This window comes from Ostrea edulis, chromosome 3 (assembly GCF_947568905.1).
Source record: "Ostrea edulis chromosome 3, xbOstEdul1.1, whole genome shotgun sequence".
Lineage (NCBI taxonomy): Eukaryota > Metazoa > Mollusca > Bivalvia > Ostreida > Ostreidae > Ostrea > Ostrea edulis.
In genome coordinates this window covers 14,985,841-15,011,401 of record NC_079166.1, presented here as the reverse complement: position 1 = coordinate 15,011,401, position 25,561 = coordinate 14,985,841, and the positions used below count along the sequence as shown (strand labels likewise).

The window sequence follows — 25,561 nt, the reverse complement described above, 5'->3', positions numbered from 1 at the left end:
CAAGCTACTGGCAAACAAGTTGATGGTACAGGGTTTCAGCAGTCTCGATTGAAGTCAACATTTCGCAATTTCTATGGTCGTTCTAACAATCTAGTTCGTCAATACAACCTACCATTGGGTCAAATGCTGTCTGGCGTTTTTCATACCGATTGTTAGGCCATTCTTGGCACACTGATTTTAACTACGGATAACTCCGTAACTTGTTTTCCTATAGTGTCGAGGACTTCCATTAATCGCAAATCATGGATTGAACAAGTTCGGACTAAACCTTAAAGACACGTTCAACATATATGCTGTTCGAAAATATGCTGTTAAGTAATTTTAAAACAAATCAGTGCTCCTACAAAGAACACTTGTCATTTCGAACATGTGTCCTAAAAGCATGAGAAAATAATTCATAATTTATGTACCTTGAAATTCACTTTCCTCAAAATTTTACAAAGATGAAATATGATTTTCATGGTTCCATATTAAATAGCTTGGAAAAATCTACAAACTTGTATGCAATCATTATAAATTTCAAAATGTAATTTAGGTGCAGAAAACAGACAATACTGCATAGAGTCCTTCGCTACACAAGCTAACAAGATTGGTGTTCTTTATATCTAAATGGGGACCTCCGTGGCCGAGTGATTAGAGCATCGTGCTCAAAATCACACGGCCTCTCACCTCTGTCGGCGCGGGTTCGAATCCCGCTCGCGCCGGTAAGTGAGAACGTTTCCCAGTTTCCTTTCGGAAGGTTGGTGGTCTCTTCCCGGGTACATTGTATCTGGGTTCTCTCTTCCACCAATAAAAACTGGGCGCCACCATATAACTGAAAAATTGTTGAGTGTGGCGGAAAACATCAATCAATCAATTAATCTATATCTAAATTTATTTCCGTATTGCAATGGAAATTTTCAATGTAAGGTTAAATAATACGTTGTTTGTCTCGATGTTTAGAAGCAGAACAATATTCCATTCTTTCGTTTAAAAAGATCAATAAACTTTCATCCGATTGAATCCCTTACAATGATATCTTTTATTTCATACATTCAGCCCTCGGTAAAACTAGGGGCGTTAAAACATCCCCTGATAAATTTGTTCAGTCCATCAATATCCTAATGAATAGTACCTCTCCCAAAACCTTCATTAACAACTTCAAATGGGTCTATCGTTATTGCCCGAATATTCTATAGTCTTCTTCTGTAGTGGAAACATATATAAAACAAAACCTGCATTATACCAACTGGTGTTTCAGGATTGAGGGCAAAACTGTCATGAACAGTTTTTCAAATCATGATTTCAATAGCAGATGTATGCTTTGTTATCCCCAATCGATCGCGCTATTTATTAACATCTTTACCATATTTGCTACGTCATCTCAAAGCGCGCGTTGCTGAAAGTTTGTACCATCATCTGTTTTTTTAATGGTTTGTTCTAGAATTAGTTCTTTGGAGAACGTAATTTTTGTTAGATATATTTGTCATGTTATGGCAGACCAATCAGCGTTTACGTTACCGTATCTTATCACAAAACAATGTATACCGTTCCGCGTGTTCGGTTGTTAACATGCGCCATCTCGGGATCTTTCTCGCAGGTAAATCAGTAAAATGAATTTATATCCAATCAGTTAGAACAACGTAATTTTCTCTACTTCCCATTCGTTCCAGCAGTTCACTGTTAAGAATTAACCGTTTGAGAAATGCATACGTTCGTTTTCATTATAGTTATCATACGAAGTTTGAAATTTAAAAAAGAAAATATATCCTACTTAGACCACTACAATGTGCTCATTATTGACTCGTTTAAGTAGAAACGTCAGTGCTGATTGAAACGTTTAGATAAGAAACACAACACAAGACTACAGATAGACAAGAAAAGTCTTCCTATCCCATTTGCTTATTTCATATGTTCTATTTTGTATGTTGTAGTTTTCTTTATTTGTATTTTGTGACGATTATTTCTTTTGAATAGATTGTGATTATAATATAGGATATACCGGTCTATATATTGACCTATGTCAATGGATTACTGTATACCGTTGCTCAGTAGTAACATATTACTGATTTTAGTCGGTATATGAATTTAGATATGTACAGAACCATGTAGAAAAATACAGTTGAATAAAGAACTTCTTAAACTAAAACAGAAAATAAAGACAAGGAATTGGGATTTTGTTTTGGATAACAAGTAGAAAGGCAGAAATACCAAAAAAACTCAACCAAACGAAAACTTCACAAGTATATAAAACAAGAAGTTAAAAAAGAATGACGAAGTCGTGGTTTGGTATAATGGGTACAATGGTAGAAAGAATGGGATACAATTTGCTTTTTAAAATTCCATATAGCTGCAAATAAAAAAACCCAGAATTTTGTTAACTTATCACTTTGCCTAATGCAACCAATTGGATTTCATAATTTATTTTTGATTTACTCAGTTTTACTATGTCGTGGAGTAGTTATTATGTCTTCTGCTGTATGCGATGACGTCGACAATATCGCATGCCAAAGACTGTCCCGAGTGTCGAACGTCTGCAACGACTCGTGTTTCGCTAAACACTGTAAGCGCTCATGTGGAACATGTCGTAAGTAATATCTCAACCTTTAAAGAAGCTAAACATTTGTCAGGGGCACTTTCATCTGTGTAGTGCTTTGATAATCAGATGTTTACATTTTCTGTACTATTCGTTCATTTACCTAGTTCACCCTTTATCTACGTTATTATATGTTGTTCTCCGAAGTAAGGTGTCCTCAAATTATGGATAATGAATATTTTCCAATCTCGTATTTCGATAGTGCGGTACCGGGAACTCATTATTTCATATACTAGTATTCAATTGCATTCCCAAGTACGGTAAAATGACAGTATGTTAATATCCAACAAGCTAACTCTCATGTTCTTCATGAAAAACATCCATCACATCCATGTGAAATAATTTCTGAAGAGTATTTTAACATTTAGCCCTAAAGTGTTACCAATGCAACAACGAGCTGACTGCACATACCTGTAACGCTACGCTGGTTTGTTCATCGGTTACTGATGTAGGTACATGAACAATTTTACAGTACACTTTATGGTAAATAAACCCATATGTTGAGTGTTTATCTACATTGATTTAATGGCATATTTTTCTTGATTTTCAGAAATGCATAATTACACGGGGAGTAAATCTTAATTTTTTACCTTCCTTTAAATCTGGATGTGCTGGAAGCGAAGTAAGATACTTAATTGTCTTTTCGAAAGATAACCGAGTTTTAAAATGATCATAAAAATGTTCTTATTTAAAGTTATATTTCATCTGGAGACCGCCTGTTAGACACACTTAAGAAGGTTAAACATAGTAAAAAGATCTGATATGAATAAGAAGTGGAAGATACATACAGTAACATTTTGAAATTCTAAAGTTTCAAATTCATTTTTATTTAGTTAAAATGCGGTTTCAGTAGAAAGTAGTCTGATTTTTTTTCAATTCCTGCTTAACTTGAATCTGTAATCTACAGATCAGCAGTTGACACATTAATCGACTGAGCTACTCTGCTAGGCAATCAAATTTAAAAGAAATGTACAGGTATTGCCGATATTTATACTTTCATTCATGTTTTAAAAGGAAGTCAGCTATCATGACGATGTGGTACACCTCCCTAAGGCTACATTTTCTTATTGAAGTTTTGTTCACAATAACACTATGCTTAGTTTCTAACTCATCGAAAATTTGAAATAAAAAGATAACACAATAAGAATAACTATACTGTGGTCCATTAGAATAAAGGGTAGAATTTTATCCGTCTTTATATGATTTTTAACTAGTCGATAAAAATTAAAAATTAAAATCGCTGGCCTTGTTATATGTGTCTGTTAATATGGAACAGCGCAATTTCCTGTTAACTATTATGTTTTGTACTTCTTCAATTATACTTAAAATACCACAAGTGCACCTTGAGAGTATTTTGTAGGGTTTTATGATACTCTGAAGAATTCAAAGTAGCTCATCAAGATAATATACCGGGTGTGACCGGTCGACAAGGGATACTTGCTTCCCCTAAGCATCTGTTCCCACCTCTGGTGTATTGTATTGCTTATAGGACTTGCGAGATTGATCACTGTTTGTTATCTTCACCTTTCACTGTAGCAAAGTAGAGACATTTAATTAAAAGCTTACCACAATTGCTGTATATATATAACGCTGTTCTTAAAGGTTTGTCGTCAGCTGTTCGGGGAAAGTAAAGGCAAGAGACAAACCGTTGCAGGTCAATGTTGTGAAAGCGATTTATGTAACAATCGACTATCACATACCAGAAGTGTCATGAGACCAGAGCGAACACAAGGCTCACTCACCATGAATACAAATGCAGAATTATTCAGAGGTATAGTTTTGAATGGACAAAGGATATGTTATGTTTGTTTGAAAATGTGCTTATAACAAGCAAATAATTTCCATATTAACTCTTATTACCCCGTAGAACAGGGTGATCCATTAAGTCCTTATTATTTAGTCAATTTTTGTCACATGTTGCTGTTATACATTAAAACGCTTATTGATCTTACTCGATTCGAGCCCAGTAGCTAAGTACTTGTTACTAACTTAAAAATACGGATGTATATTTAATTGCTGTTATAAAATTTAGAAGTTCATTTCAAAATTAAGGATTATCTCCCTCACGCATAGCTCTTATCCTTAGAGGAATTTGACTCCACTTTTGGCACACTGTTTTTCTCTTTAATAGCTCTAAAACTTCATTGTCATTTCGGATTTCAAACATTTCGGTTGAGCATCACTGAAGAGACATTATTTGTCGAAATGCGCATCTGGTGCATCAAAATTGGTACCGTATTAGTTTTACATCATTTAAATCCAGATAATCAACAGATTAATTTTTAGTAGGATGGAATTTATAAATGTACTATTCTTAGTATGGTAAAGTTTATAAACATCTATACTATGCAGTATCTATTAGTTAAGTACATATATAGTGTGTGTGGTTAAATACGGATAATAATTACCGATAAAAATAAACTCTTCGTTGAATGTACAAATGTTCTCAATCTCACTCCAAAGTAAATTAGAAATAGATGAATTACACATTTTTGCGCAAGTTTGATGAAGCCTATAGGAAGACAGAGCGGGAGCGATCTTAGACAATACAAGTTGTCGCTCGCTGATCAGCTGCCCTTCTCATCCTTCACAATTTATATTTATATTGTTTGAGTCACTCATCAAGTTGATGTTAAACAATATTAGATTAACATTTTGCAAAACCTGTTGGTAACGGTGTTTTACAATATTTCATTCACATCTTTATATCAAATAAGGGTTTGCAGAAATGTCGCCTTCGAATCAAATCAGAAGCCATGAAATACAATGTAAGTGGAGATTCGAGAACAAATCTGATTAACAGATTTATTTACTCGGTCTCAAAAGTAGAATGGTATTATATCTATTTTTCAAACGTTTTCTAGAATGTCATGAAGTTGATTCCACTGCTTGTAAATTAATGAAACAGAAAAACAGTACAATTTGTGATGAACCCTGCATGATTCAGGCTTGTCCCCAGACGTGTGGGAAATGCAGTAAGTGGTGAACTATCTCAAAATATTCATAGATCATTAGCTCAATTTCTCCACGAAACATAATTTTACGAATATAATTTAAGATCACAAACGTCATTATATGAGATGATATAACATTTCGAAAAATTGCAACCTGTTTACCCCTTGAATTATTAAAGTCATATATTTTTATCTACTAGTAAACGAAATCACATTAAACGACTTTAATTTCTTACCCACTCCATCCGACAGACGGTTTTAAAACACCAAGTTCATTTAATTTACTCCCAGTCTTCGTTTATCCTAGCCGCTTGTTATTCTTGTGATGTGGTAGATCACCCCAGTAACTGTACCGATACCACCGTTTGTGAACCCAATGAGGTATGTGGGGTGTTCTTTGAATTGTTTTATAAACAACATGAAAAGGTGAGATTACAAAGGTGAGAGTTAGCCAACAGGGACCTCTGAACATACCGCAGGTGATAACAGGTGCCTAGAAGTAAACATCCGCAGTCGACCAGTCACACACACTGTGAGCCCTTTATCTTGATCAGGTAAGAGGAGTCAAAACACGAGTATAGATAACGGCCTAACAACTGGTTTGAAATAAGTCATACACTATTTGACCCAATGACAAGTTGTATCGGTAAACTGAATCGTTACAACGACCATAACAATTATAACACGCTAACTTTAAAGGAGACTGTCGAAACTACTGTATCAGAAACTTATTTGTGAATAGCCTGTGTCGATCTCAAAACTGATCATATGCAGAACCAGCTCTTGCGTATCGATTCAGTTAAGAAACACCTGATCCTTATGATATTGCATTGATCATTTTTCGTTATCTTCACCTTTCATAACGGCTGAAATTTTCCCGTTTGTCATAAAGTTTGAGTTGGTAGTTTGCCGATAGCATCTCTATTCAACAAAATTTCGAACCAGATATGGAAGACTCTGTGGTGACTTTTATTTGGAGTTCACTGGGATTTATTTAATCGATATATGAATGAAAAAGGTTATCGTTGATAGATCAAACGTCGTCAATGTATCTAAATGACGAGTTGAAGGCCACAGTTGCATATGTTTTCTTCTCATGTAGAAGTTTCTCAATAAAATCTGCTTCATATGAATATAAAAACAATTCAGATAATAAAGGAGCACATTTCATGCCAATGGGAATTCAAACAGACTGTTGGAAGACATGCTCACCAAAAAGTATGAAGATTTTATCAATGAGACCTCCAACATCTTTCAAATATCAACTTCGGAGTACTTCTGCTGAGATTCAGAGTGGTGTTTTACTAACTACTTCTTGAAATAACTGGTCACTACATATGAATATTTTTTTCCACTTTTCCTGAGGAAGCAACCGTCTATGATGTAAAAAAAAAAGTATACTCTTTAATTTGCCATGAGGAATGATTGTGTAAGGTGTTGTAAAGTCATAAGTTTGGAAGTTGTTTATTTCAGAAATGTTTTGAGATTTCAAATTTGCTAAAATTTCTTTAGAATTTTTTACAGGTAGAATCCACATTTGATATGCACCAATTCTGACAATAGTTTTGACACAATTCATTTAATATATCTCCACTACACTTAATATTTTCTCGATTAGCTGAATCCAACAGTGTATTTATGGAAGGGTTCCTGTCTATGAATTATAACTCATGCATTCGTCACATTGGCTGAGATATTAAATGTGTTTAAAGCTAAGGTATGATTTTGAAAGGGCAGTTGGGGTATACGTAGGAATACCAGATGTGGAATTAGTGGCAAGTTTGTTTAAAATACAGCTGTAATGATGAGCCTCACAAAGACACGTAAAAATGGATTGTATGCGTAAAGTGTAGTATATCTATTTATCTATCTATCTATCTATCTATATATATATATCTTAATGTGACAACAGAGATTACTCTTGTGTCATTTCGTTTCTAATACTAAATATCGTTACGATCTATTTTTTATCACATATTCAAGGCTAAGTAAATCTGAGATTAATTTTCAAATGCACTTGCACATCATTTTTCGTGTTTATTTTAGAAATGCTATTCAATGAAGGATTTTTCTACCACGATGGGGTATGTCTACAAAACGGGCTGTCTCGATGCAGGAGTAAGTCTCAGAATAGAGAATGTGATCGATGATTTTTTTTTTAATTTCCGTTGTATTTAGACGCTACCTACAGAACATTGTGTTCCTATTGGGTGACACCTTGATGTATTTTGTAGACTTGTATGAAACTCCGCACAGAACTAGGCAATGTATTTGGAAGGCGTCGAGACTACATAGAATTCCCAGTAGATGGAGATTGTTGTGATGGAGATCTTTGTAACAAAGTGGAATTGAGACACCCAACGACGACAACGACGACCACGACGACAACGACAACTACTACGACACCTACAACGACTACTACTCCGACACCATCTAAGGATCCGATTGGTACATGTATATCATTTCATTTACAGGCTTGACCTGATATAGAGAACATCAAATCATTGGTGTCAATGTTAGTCCGATGTCCGTTCAGTATAAGCATTAACATGTATCTTTGGCCGTCCAATATTAGTAAAGATATCCTTCAAAATCGGACTGTCTCTGGTATATGTAAATAAACAAATCGAGAGATGAAATTTTAAGAATCTGTATAAAAAGATATCAAACAGTTTTCAGTCCTAGCGGAAATTGTCTAATATTATTATACACAACTGTGTTCGGCATATATCCAATACATGCATGTACTGTAATTCTGCATAGGAATCATTAACCGCTGTTCAATCATTTATTTATTACGATCACGACATGTCAGCGTTGTACTGTTTTTGGTTTAATTTTTCAGGATGCACATATTTACCCTTTCAGCATTGTCCTTATACACACACTCGCATCAATAATAGGTGCTTTATGGTTTCGGAGCATCCCTTAAATTTTACAGATGCCGAGGTCAGTATATCGACGTTGACGATTTCATTTAAGTTCACATGCTTAGCATATTACATATTACTTGGTAGGCTATGTTCGCTTTGAAAACAAATACCACATATGGGAAACTTTGAAATTAACGTTTGGAGCTGCCTAATTTCACCTTTACGAAGAGCGACACAAATTTGATCCAACTAATTAATTGAAGTTTGAAATTAACATTCTCTTTCGTTTCAAAATGAAAAGAGTCATGTCAGAATATTTAAAATTAATCTTTAAAAATGGATCATTGGTCTTCATTCTTTTAAACGATTTTACGTTTTAACCTATCAGACTGAATTACCCATGCTTTGGTATCTATATATTATCTAATGAGGAGATGCATAGGAATTATAGCTAGGGTCCTGCTAGAGGTATATGGGAATGCGTTTGCTACACACCATATCAAATATTAGATAGCTATACAGTGTATCATTTCACTATTATCATGGATCCATATTTTTACGGATTCTGCATCCTGTCACCGTTGTTGCTCTCCTTTCCCATTCAAAACATGTTGTCTGCTCGTAATCAATACGGTTTTCATACCGATTGTTAATCCGATCTTGGCAACCTGATTTTTACTATGGATAACTCCGTTTACCTGATCAAAATATAGGGCCCACGGCAGATGTGACGGGTCTTTACCTTTCACGTTATGATCCCATATTTCATATCCCCCAGGACTTAATTTATTGAACTCATATTCGTTATTGTAAAGAGAGGGGTATTGATTGATACATTTGCTGAATTCAGAATATGAAGATGCATGCGATTCATAGTCTATCTTTAGTGTGCTGCGATGTTCCTTCGATCATCTACACATGTAGAATAGTACAATTCTTCAAATGACAAAAATACCACGTTTACTATAAGTTACTGCAGGTATTTGAAAATTATTCTAAATGGTAAGATGGAGGTTATATTCTCACGAGAATGCTTGTTGTTTGATGGTTCCATTGACGAATTTTTCACTCAGGATTTAACCAATGCATGGTGAGTTTGGCAATTCCATTGATGGTTCCTCATCGTACCAACCCCTACCGTGACAAGGAACGTTTCTCATAAGGTCAAATAAAAAAAAACCAATAATTTTCCCTACTATAGTCAGGTTCTTGGCGACACATGCCTGTGACAAACGTCTTGGGGGTCCATGTTTACCCAATTCTCTATTTTGTATTGCCGGTACGAGTTATGAGATTGATGATCACTGTTCGTTATTTTCGTCTTTAATGATAAAAAAGAACCTTTGTGCTTTCTTGTAGTATCACCCCATGAACATTAAGCAAATAAACGCATAAAAATGTTAAAGTAAATTTTCTCAACATTCCAGTTGGAGTACATCGTCAAAATAGTAATAACACACGCAGTTTAGATAGACCATAGAAATGACCATGGTTGTCCGTATGTCTGACTTCTATTTTTCAATCTACCAGTAAATTCCAATTTTGGTCTTGCCTAATTAGGGAGAAACAGTAACAGTTCAATATTTTACCCAAAATGCTGTTTATGACCAGGTAGTGTGAAATGAGGCTTGAGGTCAAGGACAATGATTTTGTTGTATCCTAATAATATATTTGATTTGGGACAGAGCTAATTATTGAAGTTGTGCTTTTAAAGTATGAATTTTCCAACAAACAAACTCAGAGTGATAGAAATCTACGTAAATTGTTTGTATTTTGTTTTTATGACACAAAGACCATGACATGTTTCAGAGATACTGTTATTATCACTGCTCTACAATGGCGGAGGGCATTGATCCAACACAGCTAGATGATATTGAGACCTACATTACGGGACGATTAAATGGTATGTGAAACACTTCATAGTCTATTCACATGGCTCAACTCATATAGTTACACTCTTTTGTTTACAAGCGAAACTATAAGGATTGTTATTACCCGGGTCGAAGCCTCTGCTGGTGGACTGTTAGTCCCCGAGGGTCTCTATAGCCCAGTGGCTAAGTACTTCGTTACTAGCTTGAAAATACGGATGTACATTTAATTACTGTGGTAAAATTTAGAAAGTCATTTCAAAATTAAGGATTATCTCCCTCATGCATAGCTTTGATCCTTGGACGAATTTGGTTCCAGTTTTTTTTTGGCACTCTAGTTTTCCTTTTATCTCTTACAAGTTTTTGTCATTTCGAATTTCCAAACTGTCGGCTTGGGTATCACTAAAGAGACATTGTTTGTCGAAATGATCTTTCTGATATCACTTATTAGACATTTATTTTCTGTATGTTTTCTGTATGTTTTGTAACTTGCACAGTATCAAAACTGTCGTCGGAAAACTGTTTATCATAAACAGTATATATATATATATATATATATATATATATATATATATATATATATGTATATAGGTAAACAATAAAAATGAAACACGAAGACGTTTGCTAAAGCTTTAGCGCTTTCATTTCAAATATATTTATATATATCACGAGCAAGAAAGTATTTTAACAGAAGTGTTATTTACCAGATAGGTAAATTCCCTTCAGAACTTTACCACTGGTTTAGGCTTAATAAATTAAACTGCGAATATTCTTCCTGTTTTATATGCAGTCACACATGCTATGATATCAAAACAGTATCTACAAGAACTTTCAATGGATTCGAAGAAGAAAAGAAAAAACCATAAAAGTTACGAAAAAAAATGGAGGCAACTTTTATAAAAAGGACTCATATCATTCATATTTACATTTCATTTCTACTATTTTTGCCTTTACCTTGTTATAGTTGAAACTTAACAGGGAATATGAATGTGATATATATTGATATAGTATATGATATTTATTGAAGGTAAAGCAGATTACATTTACATTGGTGCCGTTGATCGTCTGCACGACGGAAGATTTGTATGGATTATATCCGGTGAAGCAGCAGCGAGACCAACTAGACCCCTCTACAACTCGTACTGTGGAAAGCTAGATTATCGCCAAGGAACAATACACCCCGTGCCATGTACAAATCCAAACTACGTTTTGTGTGAAGCTCCTTTGAAATAAATATTTCTACATATAGAAATGTCATTTATTTTCTACAAATAGAAATGTCATTTATTTTCAAACCGTCAATGGATTGGTATTGACTTTCAAAATCAAATATAGACACTTTTCATTGTAATGTAGAAAATGGCGATTGTCCTATTTGAATTCAATAGACAGTGAAAGGAAAATTAATAGTACTTATATCTCTTCTTGATGTATACGTCTATGTTCTATTGGCAAACTAGATTGTTACAACAACCATATACGTTGCAAAATGTTGACATTAAGCGAGACTTTTGAAACCCTGCAACATCAACTTATTTTTCAGTAGCTGTCTTGATTTGAAAATTGATCACGCGCAGAACAAGGTCTTGCGTATCGAATCAGTTGAGAGACATATACACTATTTGCATGCAGAGCAACATATAATTAACACATCCTCTATCTCGCTATCTTTATCAATATTTTCCTTTCTCTCCCTCTCTCTTTATCTCTGCCAATATATATGGCAGTGTCTTCCAATTCAAATGGTTTCCCTTGCAACTGATTCCTGTTTGCATTGAAAGGAAGGAATGTGAAGATAACAAACAGGAATCAATAAAACTGAGAGTAGGTAAGCATTGTAGCTATAGATTTGTTATCTGGGTGATCTGCCAGCCCGTTATTTTAATTTTACCTAGATAAATCTTCTGATATAAGTAATCACAATTTTGACTTAAATCTATTCTCAGTTTATGGTCTTGAGACCTGGAATAAATTTACTGGAACTAAAAATTAATCTTCTTTTAGAGTAAAATTAATATGTAAGAAATAGCTGTTTCAACAGTGCAGCAGTTTTCAAAAACATTTCTCATTCTTCACATTGAAATAAAAGGAAATCGTATTATCAGTTAGATATTTCGCTTATTATATGGTCGGTATAACGATCTAGTTTGCCAATACAACAAATCATTGGATCAGATTCTGTCTGACGGGTTTCATACTGATTTTAGGCCGTTCCAGGCACGTTGATTTTGACTACGGATAACTTCGTTTACCTTATCAATATATAGACTCACGGTGGGTGTGACCGGTCGACAGGGATGTTTTCTCCTTCTAGACACCTGATCCACCTCTGGTGTATCCAGGGGTCCGTCTTTGCCCGACAATCTATTTTGTATTGCCTCCAGCAGACAAAACTTGTAAACATTGTCTTTGTGATGCTCACTATGAAAACTGTTTTTAAAGAAATTTTGGATTTATTCCACGTTTGGGAATCGTACTTATTCTCAAACAACCTCTTGAAAAGATGAAATTCTTCAAAATCATGCTTCAGGTTTAAACACATTTAGTATCCCAGTCAATGTAAGAATATGAGGTACAACATCATAACGTATGACTTTTCAACGCTTCACGTGATCATTCCTCATTATAAATTATAGATTAGCCTTTTGGACAACATAGACAATTTCTTCTTCAACAAAAAGGGGAAAAGCATATCTAGTGATTTGTCTTTCAAAAGTATTTCGTTAAACACCACAATGATACCAAGCAGAAGAAGTTTGAAGTGGAGTTCATAGTGGATACTGTATTCCATAGTCTTTCCTGATCAGGTCTTCCAACAGTCTCATAGATATGAATTTTGCTCCTTAGTAAGCTGACCCGTTTTTATATTATTATCAGGCAGAACATATTCAAGAACTTTTAGATCAGAGGGGAAAAGTCTAATTGTGTCCCTTACATTAACATTTTGATATACCGACGACGATTTATCTATTAACAACAATAATTTTCGTTCAAATGTTGAATCGATATATCCCAGTGAACTCAAAATAAAAGAGAACACAGAGTCTTCCACATCTTCTTCGTACTTAAATGTGAAAATAGATATTAACGGCAAACTAACAACTCAACCTTTTGACAAGCGGGGTGATTTCAGGTTCTCCATCGTCAAATTCCCATATTTATGTAGCAATATCCCAATATCACCTGCATATGGTGTTTATATCTCTCAACTGATTCCATACATAAGAGCTTCTTCTCCTTATGGTCAGTTTTAAATCAACGCAGGCTACTGACAAACAAGTTGATGGAGCAGGGGTTCATAAAATCTCATTTAAAGTAAGCATTTCGCAAATTCTATGGTCCTTGTAACGATCTAGTTTGCCACTACAACCTACCATTGGGTCAAATGTTGTCTGGTGTGTGTTTTACGGATTGTAAGGCCGTTCTTGTCACACTGATTTTGACTACTGATAACTCCGTTTACTTGATCAGGATATAGGGCTCACGGTGGACGTGGCCGGTCGACAGGGGATGCTTACTCCTCCTAGGTACCTGATTCCACCTCCAGTATATCCAGGGCTTCGTCTTTGCCCAGCTGTCTGTTTTGTAGTCCTTATAGGAGTTATCATATTACTCACTGTTCGTTATCTTCACTTTTCATTGATCACTGTTATGTTAACTAGGCACCGAACATGGACCTAAATTGTGCAGCCCTTCGCCGGCAATGGCGGTGCTTTTATATGAGTGAAAAATATTCCAGCGGTACGTTAAACAGTATAGTATCAATCAATTAATTAACTTTTTCATCCCTGTACCAGTTTATATATGATATGAGTAGCAATAATTCCTTTTATGCTACACTGCGTCCTTTTTGTTATAATACATGTATGCATGATGAAAAACCAGGTATGGTGCGTGCAGTTGCTTTACTATATTGCCATATATGTTGTATTTATGTATGTGTGGGGAGTTTAAAAATCATAGTTATTCTCTTCCTTATATATTTGGTGTAATTATTTCCAAATTCATAATTGAAATTAGTTGTATTATTTGATGTTTGATCTTTAGGGAAAGCATTTTCACACGTGATAGCAATGATCAACTTTGTTTTCCTGTTTCACGGTCGTAGTGGAAATTGAATTCTACCAGCTATAAAAATGGTCAGATCTTGGGAATGCGTTTCTTTGATTGTCCCGTATCACAGTAGGCGTGATACGCTAAAGAACCCTCACTGCTCAATGGCCGTAACCGCCGAGCACAGGCCTTAATTTGAAGTCCTTCACCGTCTTCTCTATACGAGTGAAAAATTCTCGAGAGAGACGTTAAACAAGATACAATCAATCATTGAAATTTATGCTGAGGTTAAATCAATAAAGTATTTGTGTGATTTTAGGAAGTCAAGAATGTATGTGTATGCAATGTTTAATTCTTGACTGAAGTGTATTTTTAGTTTATGGTAATTGAGCCTATAGAGTTGTAAAACTTATTACGGACATACATGGAGGATATGTATCAAAATCAGTTTTGAATTATTTTCAGATTAGTGCTAAGTGTTTATAAAGTTCTTAACTATCCCATCTGATAAAAATTAATCGATGTATTTGTGTATCCTGTGAAGCACAAATACATACAATTACCAGAAAACAAATCTCAGAATTCCCTTCAATTAGGATGTACTATTAGTAAAGAAATAAGCCTAAAATAATGCAATTCAATTCACAAAATATCTGAAATGCAAAATGAAATTCCTCAATGTAAAGTCCATGCATATTGGAAAATTCCAAAGCAAATGCTCGTGTTGCTTTTAAATATAAAGTAAAAAATATCTGTATCCAAATCACCGCATCATTCACATGTATTACATTGATATTCAAATTTTTCATCTGTAAACTGTCTCGAGTTCTGGAAATACAAAACCAAAGGTCTTGTACAATAACATATTACCAGACTAGATGTTAGCAGCCATCGTAACTCGCAATGGTTCTCCTGTAGTGATAAAGGCAAAAAAAAAACACCGTGCTTTCTGGCCCAATTTTATTTTCATAGTGCAATTATTCTCATCTATATATGATTCCAGCTTGTCTATTTTGGACTTACAATATTCAGAACATGTATGTTTGTGTATTTTTGTGGCTATGAACTTTGACTCTAAAGGTAGCTCATTACAGTAAAATGTTATTTAATGGCTCGTTAAAACACCTCATATGAAGTATGCTTTCACCATCGTAACAGTGATACAAGCTCTCGAGTATTTGATATGAATGTTTTGTGATGAATCCCGGAATGATAACAAAGGTGCTTTGTTTGTAAGGAAGATACCATAGTGTCCAAATTTCGCGGTGATTTCTTGCATAATATGAATATCTAAGAAAACATACCAAAACTCAGATTGACATTCTAATTAGTAGAATAAATAAATATTCATGAAAATTAAAAATTTGCATTATTTGTTAATATGTTTTAAATCTAGGAAAAAGATTTTATCAGAGAAATATATTTTAAAAAGAAATTGAGATGAAATGGTCAAATTTCATAAATATTGCGATTTTTCACATTTGAGCCAAGCCCAATCGGAATTCTGAAAAAGTAGTCATAAAGAACATTGTAATAAGAAAACTGCATTACCTTGATATAAAATGGTTTACAAATGTGATAGTGCTATGTTTTGACAATCCATTACTGCCAAATATGTGGTTTTATATTAATGCATATTTTAAATCTTAGATTGATTGAATACTATTTAACGTTCCTCTCTCGAATCTTTCACTCATATGGAGACATCACTACTGTCGGTGAAGGGCTGCAAAATTTAGGCCACAGGCAAATGTGCCTCACGTGAATTTCACGTGAAAAATTCTATGTGAAATTCACGTTAAAAGAGCATCAAATGTGAAGTCACACGAAAACAAAATCACGTGAAATTCACATGAATTTCACGTGAAATTTTTAACATGAATTTCACATAAAATTCACGTGAATTTCACATAAACTTTATAACGTTAAATCATACATGGATATTTTGATACTCTGAATCTCGGGTTCAGATGTACACAAAAAGGAGTACAAATCTGCTTTCAATCTGCTGATGATTTAATTGATTGAATTTGTTTTTACATGGTTGTCTTCATTGTCTTTTTTTCTTTCTTTTAATCTCTGAAAAAGAAATATTTATGCATTAGAAGGACTGTTCAATGTACAAAAGGAGTCATATTAAGCCGTATGTACACATACTGTACTATGAATGAAATTGTATGTAGATGTAGCAGAAACGAAGGAAAAAAAAGTTGCAAAATTATCAATAATTTGTGTTTGAAAGAAACATAACCTTTTATATATCATCATACAGAATAGAATAGAATTATTATACAAGATACAGAAGGAAGTCAGGTAATATGTTTTTAAGTTGTCATGTTCTAGTCCAGAGGCGATTTGAAAATGACTTTGCATTCCTCATTATCTAGATTAAATCTATATAAATGCATTGCTTAAAATGATAGCTGCAGAACTGTAGCTCTCTGAAAAAATATTTTGACATATCTCTGTTATGTCAAAATATTTTTTCAGAGAGCTACAGTTCTGCAGCTATTAAAATGAAACGATTGACATTGATAGAGCTTTCAAGCTTACATTCTTTTCATTTAAAACTATAGTTAAAGGGGGGAGCAACCAATATATATATACATTTTATTGGCATTACGATATATATAACAATCGATGGACATTGTTACACATCACCCCCCTCCCCTTCAACGTGCCTGATCTCGATGATGCCTCTATGAAGGTAATATAGAACGTTACTTAGCACCCCTAATCAATATATATGTTACGGGGTTGCAAACCGGTTCTAATGACCACACAGACCATCCGTGACAGGTTATGAGTTTATTGAAGAAATAAATCTATTTCTGACATGTAAATAGCAGCTCTGAAACATAATAAACAATTATAAGCATACACAATCACACACCACATAAAATATACAAATACTAGGGAAATAATTTCAATACAATGAACACAAAATTATTCGTCCATTATTTTGTGTAAAGTTTAAGAAAAATTATAAAATAACATTTAAATCTCAAAATGAGGCTCTTTACCCATAATGCATCTAAATATAATAAATCTTATCATTTATGACATTTATGCAAACTAAATGGTAAAGTACACATCGAACACACAAAAAAGAAATTATATGACAAATACAAGTTAGACATCACAGAAATACATACAAAACAATGATCTTACCAGATATATGGTACCAGAGCCAAAATATCAAAAATAGGAAGATAACTGATTTTCAAGGAACCTGTATAAAATATTAATTCTATTTTACTCCTTTGTTAAATATGAAATAAAGTACATAATTTCATTTCTTTCATTCATTAACACATTCACACCAATAAATATGTTAAGATTCATTTTCTTACCTCAAGTCAGAAAAAAAGATGTCAAAAGATATGCAAAGAAAACCACCCTTCAACACTCTGCTAGTGAATACAACTGACTATCTAAAAATCCAACAGAACTCACAAAACCCATGACATATAACCTTTGACACTAAGCTTAGCCAACCAAAATGAATTAAATAGACCATGAACAACAACTGCATGCATGGTTTAATCATAAGGAAAGCCATTAAGGTCATAATTACATTACTACATATCTAAATAGAGAAATATGGAAGACCATTATATAATCCAATAAAAGTTTATGTTTTGCAACTTGCATATTTTATTTACACTAAAAATAAAATAAATTATTGATATTAATTCACCCTACTACATATAGATCAATTAAATTATAAAAATTATGTTCTGAATTACGATTACCATGTTCTCTGATGAATAAGGAAAGATTAACAAACCGTGTAGAGTTATGCGATTCTGCGACACGTCCCCGAAGTGACTTCCGTATTTTCGCTGTCGTGCCTATTCGTTGACGTACCCCGTCTAAAGTAATTCTCATCAGTCTGAAATAAGCGGTTGCATTAGGAACTTTAGATCACATAAATGTAATAAGCCTAATGGTTTGAATTTACACTGAACATTTATAATTACAATGCTCAATCTCATCTTACCTGTAGAGTTTCTATGTACTTTCACATTCGCTGTCTTGCATACGTCAGACGCGTCAGACGGCTTACGCGAGTGTGACGTCACAGTCTTGTAAATATTACCGGAATCTGACTGTAGTGTAAAGCTTTATAGATATTTTTTAAAAGTTATCTAAATATACATGGACAGTAATGTTAAGGATTGTTTATGTTTTTCGCTTTCTTCCGAGTGCTAGAAATCTGTGTTTTCCTTTTGATTGACGATCTACAAATTCGGGATAGTGAATACGGCTATACGGCTGATAGAAAATTTTCATTTCTACATGCGTGTATCAGCAATTTCCAGTAGGTCTAACTTTATGCATACACCAGCTTCCAAGGTATCACACCGGTAATTATTCTCGATGTATCTAATAAGGAGGGGGGGGGGGGGTAATTAAAATTGATGCCAAACTACCGACAGCGGAAAACAATACCATGGCATTTTTTCCCACCTGCACAATACTACCCTCAAATCACATGTATGTAAACAGCCCAAGTGCACCCCGACAAGTAGCCTGTTACTAACATCATAAAGCAGCGAGATAAAAAATTTAACTCATCTTCAGTAGTTTTACAAAACTGACCAAAACAACAATCTTTTGGAATGCATGGTTTTGAATATTCACCAGTTTCAATTTCTAAAGGGTGGGCAAATATTCTTAGCTATTTAAAACGTACTACTCTCAAAAATGGAAATTTCAAATGGTCTTATTAGTTTTAATTCATAGTTTTTTCTGATTTTACTGTAAAATAGTAATTTTCCATGTTTAGAAAATTTCGTGGTTTTGAAGTTGCATATTCTAACTCTATCAATATAGTGATTCTTCAAGTAGTTGGAAAATATGCTTTCATAAATATCTATGATGATGGGAGATTTAATTTATATTTTAATTCTTAAGAGAAAAAATAATGGGAAATGAGAGAAATCAGGTGTGGAAAGTACATGTAATCATACTGCGTACAGAACTACAATGCAAGTTAATAATTTCGCAAATAAACGAGGAGAGGGAGGCGTGAGCAGGATCTACTTTATTGGTCGTTTGCCTACATTTTATAAATGTACTCTAACTTTTGAATTGCCTAATCTCCATATCGTTTTATATTTTACCTTAATTTTATTTATTTTTTCGCTTGAATATATTAAGAAGTGTGAATATTTCACTTTAATCGCTTTTCTTGTGAAATTTTTAACGTGAATAGCTTTTCACGTGAAATTGTTCGTGTGAATTTCACATGAAGAAATTTCACATGAAATTCGTGTGAATCTTTTCACGTCAAATTCACGTGAATCAACGTTCACATTATTTCCTTGCGAAAATCAAATCACATTAAAATTTTCGCAAGGAACTAATGTGAAAAGTGATATAATGCTTTTTTACGTGAAATTCATGTGAAAAATTTAACGTGAATTTCATGTGAATTGCTGTTCACGTGAAATTCATGTGAATATTTTAACGTGAATTTCACGTGAAAAGGGATTCACGTGAAATTCATGTGGACATATTAACGTGAATTTCACGTGAATCACTTTTCACGTGAAATTCACGTGAAAGGTTCATGTGAATTTCACGTGAACAGCATTTCACGTGAAATTCACGTGAGGCACATTTGCCTGTGTATGCTCAGCGCTGTTGGTCATTGAGCTGGGAGGGATCTTTATCGTACCACAACCGCTGTGACACGGGACCTCGGTTTTTGCAGTCTCATCCGAAGGACCGCCCAATTCAATCGCCTTCTACGACAAGCAAGGGGTACTGAGGATCGATCCTAACCCGGATCCCCACAGGATGTATGTACAATAGACTACACCATCATTTCGAGAAAGTATTTCCAAATTCATATCAGTCGCAAGCTTACATAGACTCCTGTGGGTTATTGTACGGTGAAAAAGAACAAGAAACACTCATCTATAGAAAAAGTCTTCATTTCGATATATGAACTGAATCAACGTCTATTTTAATATTGAGTAAACCGTTGTAGAAACCGCTAATGATACAATTACGCATAATGATACAAACTACATTAAGGAGTGCAGTTGCAAACGCTTAATGATACAAATTATCGCATTAACGGTCTACAGTATAAACTGTTAATGATACAATCCCCCTAATGAAACACTTGTATCATTAAGCGTTCCACTTGCAGTGTTGTTGCGACGCTTAATGATATAACCACCAATTTGCAGTCTAAACCGCTAATGATACAAGTTGTATCATTAATCGTCGCAATAGCAACGCTTAATGATACTTTGAATTAAAATATATGTGAAATCTAATTTTGATTTTCAATTATTCTGTTGACAGTATCTTTTGAAATCAGTATAGTCATGCTGACAGTTATTTGTCCTTCCATGTATGCACTTTTTCCTGTTAAAAGGAAAAGTGTTGTTTTAATTATATCAAGATGTGTCCATAAAAAAATTAATAAATTGATGTCAGGAGACGAATTTCTCATATATAGAATGTAATTAACAAGAATCAGAGACAAAAGAATACACGTACTGATGTAATATAGTGAGACTAATTATATAGTGAGATTTCCCCCGGAAGACTGGCTATATAGTGAGCCCTCTCCCGGGGACGTCTTACCATATAGCCAGATTTCCGGGGGTCTCACTACATAGCCAATCTTCTCCGTTTATAGTTTTGCTTCCAATGAATAGTTTCATATTCGAACTTGTCAATGACTCTTGTGATATCCAAAGGACAGCATCAATTTGAAGTGTCACAATATAAATAATCTATATGATCATAGGTTATTTAAAGGACTCTGGTGTTCTATCATGGCGCAAAATCAGGTTCAGTTTAAGGGAGGTGGGGGACGGGACTGGGCGTGGACCAATCCTCATTGGAAATGGGTTTAAAGAGTCTGCCGTTATGCCTCTAGTGTGTGCATGAATAAGCCCTGATATGACATGGAATGAAGCCTCTGATGTCATAGAATAGACCCCCCCCCTCACCTCTTGAAAACGTGGCGATTTAGTATATCTTTAGAAGAATTTAGCATAAAATAACGAACCCAAAGGGATATTTACGACCTATGATGATGTTTAAAATTCAAAAGTTATTCTTTATTCACAATTTGATTAATCGTTTATTAATTAAAGAATCCGCCTGATAGATAAAACCAAAAAAAACTGGCTGTAATAACAGTTCATGACTCATTGCAGTGAATAACAGACACAAGCAACGTTTACCAATTTATTCATATAACAGCAATGGCACATTCGGGATATACTGAAATGGACAATATCGGCCGCATGTGAAAATTTTGTGGGGTAACTGGGGAGTCGCCCAGTGAGCCAGTTTAACTTAACTTGTAAGGGGTACACTGGGGGCCCGAATAAAACATTCAGTGCCCAGACCTGTCCTTCTCACCCTGTCTCCTGCAGTGCTACCTGGTATGTACATTATCATGTTGGACATAAGCCCCAAACATGCATCAGACTGTAGCATCCCCTCACTGAAGTGAGGTGAGGTGGATGTGGGGCCAACCGTCCCCGGTGGTGGCCCCACTATTAGTTTACTGTTTTAACTTGTACGACTTTTAGTACTGTAAATTGCCCCCTGCTTTAGAAGCAGGTGGGGAAAACAACCAGGTTTTGGAGCAGAAACAGTCATCACATACCATTACTGACTCCCCAGTCCCCCCCCCCCCCCCCCTTAAACATGCGACAGTCTAATTAATTAGACTCAAATACACTGTATCAACAATTTGCCTTAAAATTAAAAATCCCCCCTTAACATTTAAAAAGTTATTAAGGCACTCCATCCCGAATGGCAATGCAGTCACACTTGGTGTGGTCCAGGCTTTACCATTTACTTTATCCAGGTAACCTGTTGGGAGTCTTCGTCTGTTGCGAAACCTATGAAAGAGAAGGAAACAGCAGAACCAAAAGGAAAGAACATGTATATACAAATTAAAATTGGGGGAGGGTGGGTGGGTGCTTCGGTTGGAAAAAGTGTAATGAATGGGTTCGATCACAGGGAGTACCGAATGTGACGTAGTGCATACAAATTAACTTGTACCATCTAGCCGCTAAAGTCACGTAGACCCGACCTACAGGGTGTATCAAAATTAATACGGACTATTTGATATAAACTCAAATAATCTCGATTAATTAGAGAATCCGCCTGATAGATAAAACCAAAAAACTGGCTGTAATAACAGTTCATGACTCATTGCAGTGAATAACAGACACAAGCAACGTTTACCAATTTATTCATATAACAGCAATGACACATTCGTGATATACTGAAATGGACAATATCGGCCGCATGTGAAAATTTTGTGGGGTAACTGGGGAGTCGCCCAGTGAGCCAGTTTAACTTAACTTGTAAGGGTACACTGGGGGGCCCGAGTAAAACATTCAGTGCCCAGACCTGAACGGACGCCAGCGTTCTAAGGAGGTAAGCGAGACCCGCCCTTCTCACCCTGTCTCCTGCAGTGCTACCTGGTATGTACATTATCATGTTGGACATAAGCCCCAAACATGCATCAGACTGTAGCATCCCCTCACTGAAGTGAGGTGGATGTGGGCCCAACCGTCCCCGGTGGTGGCCCCACTATTAGCTTACTTGTTTTAACTTGTACGACTTTTAGTACTGTAAATTGCCCCCTGCTTTAGAAGCAGGTGGGGGAAACAACCAGGTTTTGGAGCAGAAACAGTCATCACATACCATTACCGACTCCCCAGTTCGGCCACAGACATTGGAACAATGTTCCCCACAAAAACTTGTAGGATTAAAAACTGAGTGAAACTCAAAATACAATAAAGAATTACAGGATAAGAATAAGTATTGACCAAACCACAGTACTTGAAACTGGAGTTGCACAAAAATTACAGTAAACGCACAATTGGCAAACAGCAACAAGCACGAAATGATAAATTAGTTGTGCGGCGGGTAAGAAAAACCTTGACATTTGAAGAAAAAGAAAAAAAAAATCCAAGGCCGCTTGATATTGTTGAGAAATAAATGATTTCCCAGGACCGACATACAGACGAGTGCCATCTGTTCGGAACAACTCAATCTCAGTAGCCTTGATGACATGGTTGTGTCCAATGTACAAACCTCTAACCTGGTTAGCCATGAATTTTTATCATGCAACTATGGGCAACATGCCAATATCTTCTAGGTACTGAAAACGGGTCGTAGGAGTGCCATCCGCATGAAAAGAACAATATATAAGTAATGGGAGGTGGGGGGGGGCTATAAATATGCCTTAATTAGTAGTGTTGGGCAGATAATTTGACAAACTAGGGGTTTGCCGGTTTGGTTGGTCTTGGACCTATGTGAAAATACCAACGCTTGACCTAGCTGGTTTTGAGAAACTTGTGGAATCGACGATGACAAAGCTTACTGACTGCGCAAACCGTAAAAATGCCAATGAAAAGGCTGCTGAAAAAATAAGACATGATTTAAAAAAAAGGTGAGCGACATACTGATGTTAAAGCACGAAAGACTAACAAATAATTGGTAAGATATAGGAAGTCTTGATATATTGAGACACCTATAAACTGCTTGACACCTTCTAGGGATGAGAGAAATTTGATTGGTTGTTTATGTACATCAACCAGAATTCGCTTTGAATTTTGCCCCAAGACATAGCAGGGTTGGAGGCCTTACGGAGTCGGAATTGGTCGTCATACTTTTGCCAATTTTGTGAACGATTAGCTGCAAGCCTTATATCTCGCATATACTTAAGCATTTCTTGGGCCGTTTGACTATGTTGAAGTACAATGCTCATGTAAATCATGAAGGCTGATGTCCACTTTTCTATGCTCAAAAAGGAGTTAAGTTGGCGCTTGACTACGCATAGCTTGCCATTGACAAGTTCTAAATCCCCGTGGGACTCAAATTGCTCCAATACGCCAGTTTCGAGATACGAACTCTTCTGTATAGGAGATGCATTTAGTGGAACTTTGAATGCCTAAGTGGGACAGAGTGGATATGCAGCCAATGAGGAAGACGATGAAATGTATTAAAAGCGGCTTCTCTATAAATATGTAAATGTGGGAAATACTAAATACTATCGAAAGAAATGCTTTACCGAAGAGGAAACATACAAACAATGTCATATTTGCAAGAAATATCTTGGATATGGTACTTATGACCAGCGAAATAACGTGATAGGATAAGAATTCTATGTATTTAATTACTCCCTAAATACTTATCACTTACTGAGTTTGTGTATCAGTCGAATTCGGGTTATCAAACAGCGTATGAGAAACTTCCTGAGTACATTCACTTACACTGTGATGAATATCTGTCCCACTCCCGCGAGTAAACAAATTCTTTCGCGCCTTACTATGTACGAGAGTTCTCCAAAGGGAAATAACTCGGACGTATCTCGAAACCGGCGTATTCCGTAGCAGATTTGAGTAGGACAGACAGATCAATAAATCCCCCCTCCCATATTTTTTGCTTGAGTTTAAGAGGGACATGACTGCCGATATCATCGCATGTAGATGTAATTTGACAAGGTAAAGCCAAGGGTAAATATGCCGCTTGGTCCAACAAAAAATTGCAAGACTCACCCGGGTTATCCGGTGTATTATCGATTGGGAATCGAGGGACCTCCTCAGGGGGCTGTGGCTGCCCCTCTGCAGGGGCTAGTCGATCCGTCCAAGGTGTGGCCGTGTGATTTGGACTTCGTTCCCGGAGTTGAGCTGTTGTCCGACGATTACGTTTCATCCCGACCCACCTGGCCGGGGATCTCTGGGTCGCTGCTCGTTTTTTAGATGGCATTCCTAATGCAGGAAAAAATTGTCAAAAAGATATGTGTAGGGAATAAATCCAAAAAGGGGAGAAAAAACTTCGGCCACGTGCTTGGTTTCCGCCTCAAATACAAGAACCACGTTGCTGCTTCGGTTGGAAAAAGTGTAATGAATGGGTTCGATCACAGGGAGTACGGAGTGTGACGTAGTGCATACAAATTAATTTGTACCATCTAGCCGCTAAAGTCACGTAGACCCGACCTACAGGGTGTATCAAAATTAATACGGACTATTTGATATAAACTCAAATAATCTCGATTATTCAAGCAATAATTTTCTCCTTACCATGACGGGATCCAGGATTTCAAGGGGAGGGGGCATTAGGTCGTTGGGCGAAGAAAGTCCGACTGGGGGTCTGGGGTGAAGACCCTGGAAACTCTTGGATTCTAGTGATCTTGTAAGGCAAGAATGAAGTCTTTTAAATAGACATTTTGACCAT

At 35.6% G+C, this 25,561-nt stretch overlaps 1 protein-coding gene and 2 long non-coding RNA genes across 3 annotated transcripts; 1 reads left to right on the top strand and 2 right to left on the bottom strand.

Moving 5' to 3' along the window:
* The first annotated feature begins 1,514 nt into the window (after positions 1-1,514).
* On the top strand, positions 1,515-11,522 carry LOC125667125 (uncharacterized). Its single transcript, XM_056160191.1, has 12 exons — positions 1,515-1,579; positions 2,420-2,566; positions 2,944-3,023; positions 3,126-3,197; positions 4,178-4,346; positions 5,440-5,550; positions 5,837-5,910; positions 7,576-7,647; positions 7,764-7,977; positions 8,375-8,478; positions 10,212-10,305; positions 11,298-11,522. The coding sequence occupies exons 1-12, from the start codon at positions 1,552-1,554 to the stop codon at positions 11,501-11,503; spliced, it is 1,371 nt and encodes a 456-aa protein (XP_056016166.1). The 5' UTR covers positions 1,515-1,551; the 3' UTR covers positions 11,504-11,522.
* Positions 11,523-17,116: 5,594 nt separating this feature from the next.
* On the bottom strand, positions 17,117-17,965 carry LOC130053270 (uncharacterized). Its single transcript, XR_008801794.1, has 2 exons — positions 17,495-17,965; positions 17,117-17,174 (listed from the first exon to the last, which is right to left on the bottom strand). It is a non-coding gene; the product is annotated as an uncharacterized LOC130053270 (long non-coding RNA).
* A 148-nt stretch (positions 17,966-18,113) lies between these two features.
* LOC125675539 (uncharacterized) lies at positions 18,114-19,559 on the bottom strand. The gene is made up of 2 exons (XR_008801803.1): positions 18,327-19,559; positions 18,114-18,218 (listed from the first exon to the last, which is right to left on the bottom strand). It is a non-coding gene; the product is annotated as an uncharacterized LOC125675539 (long non-coding RNA).
* Positions 19,560-25,561: the final 6,002 nt, after the last annotated feature.

Excerpts from the sequence above, each read along its gene's own strand:
- LOC125667125 (XM_056160191.1), top strand. The coding sequence starts at position 1,552 with ATGCGCCATCTCGGGATCTTTCTCGCAG. Across the intron at positions 5,911-7,575 it reads CCGTTTGTGAACCCAATGAG|AAATGCTATTCAATGAAGGA; the intron begins GTATGTGGGGTG and ends TGTTTATTTTAG. Across the intron at positions 8,479-10,211 it reads TAAATTTTACAGATGCCGAG|AGATACTGTTATTATCACTG; the intron begins GTCAGTATATCG and ends GACATGTTTCAG.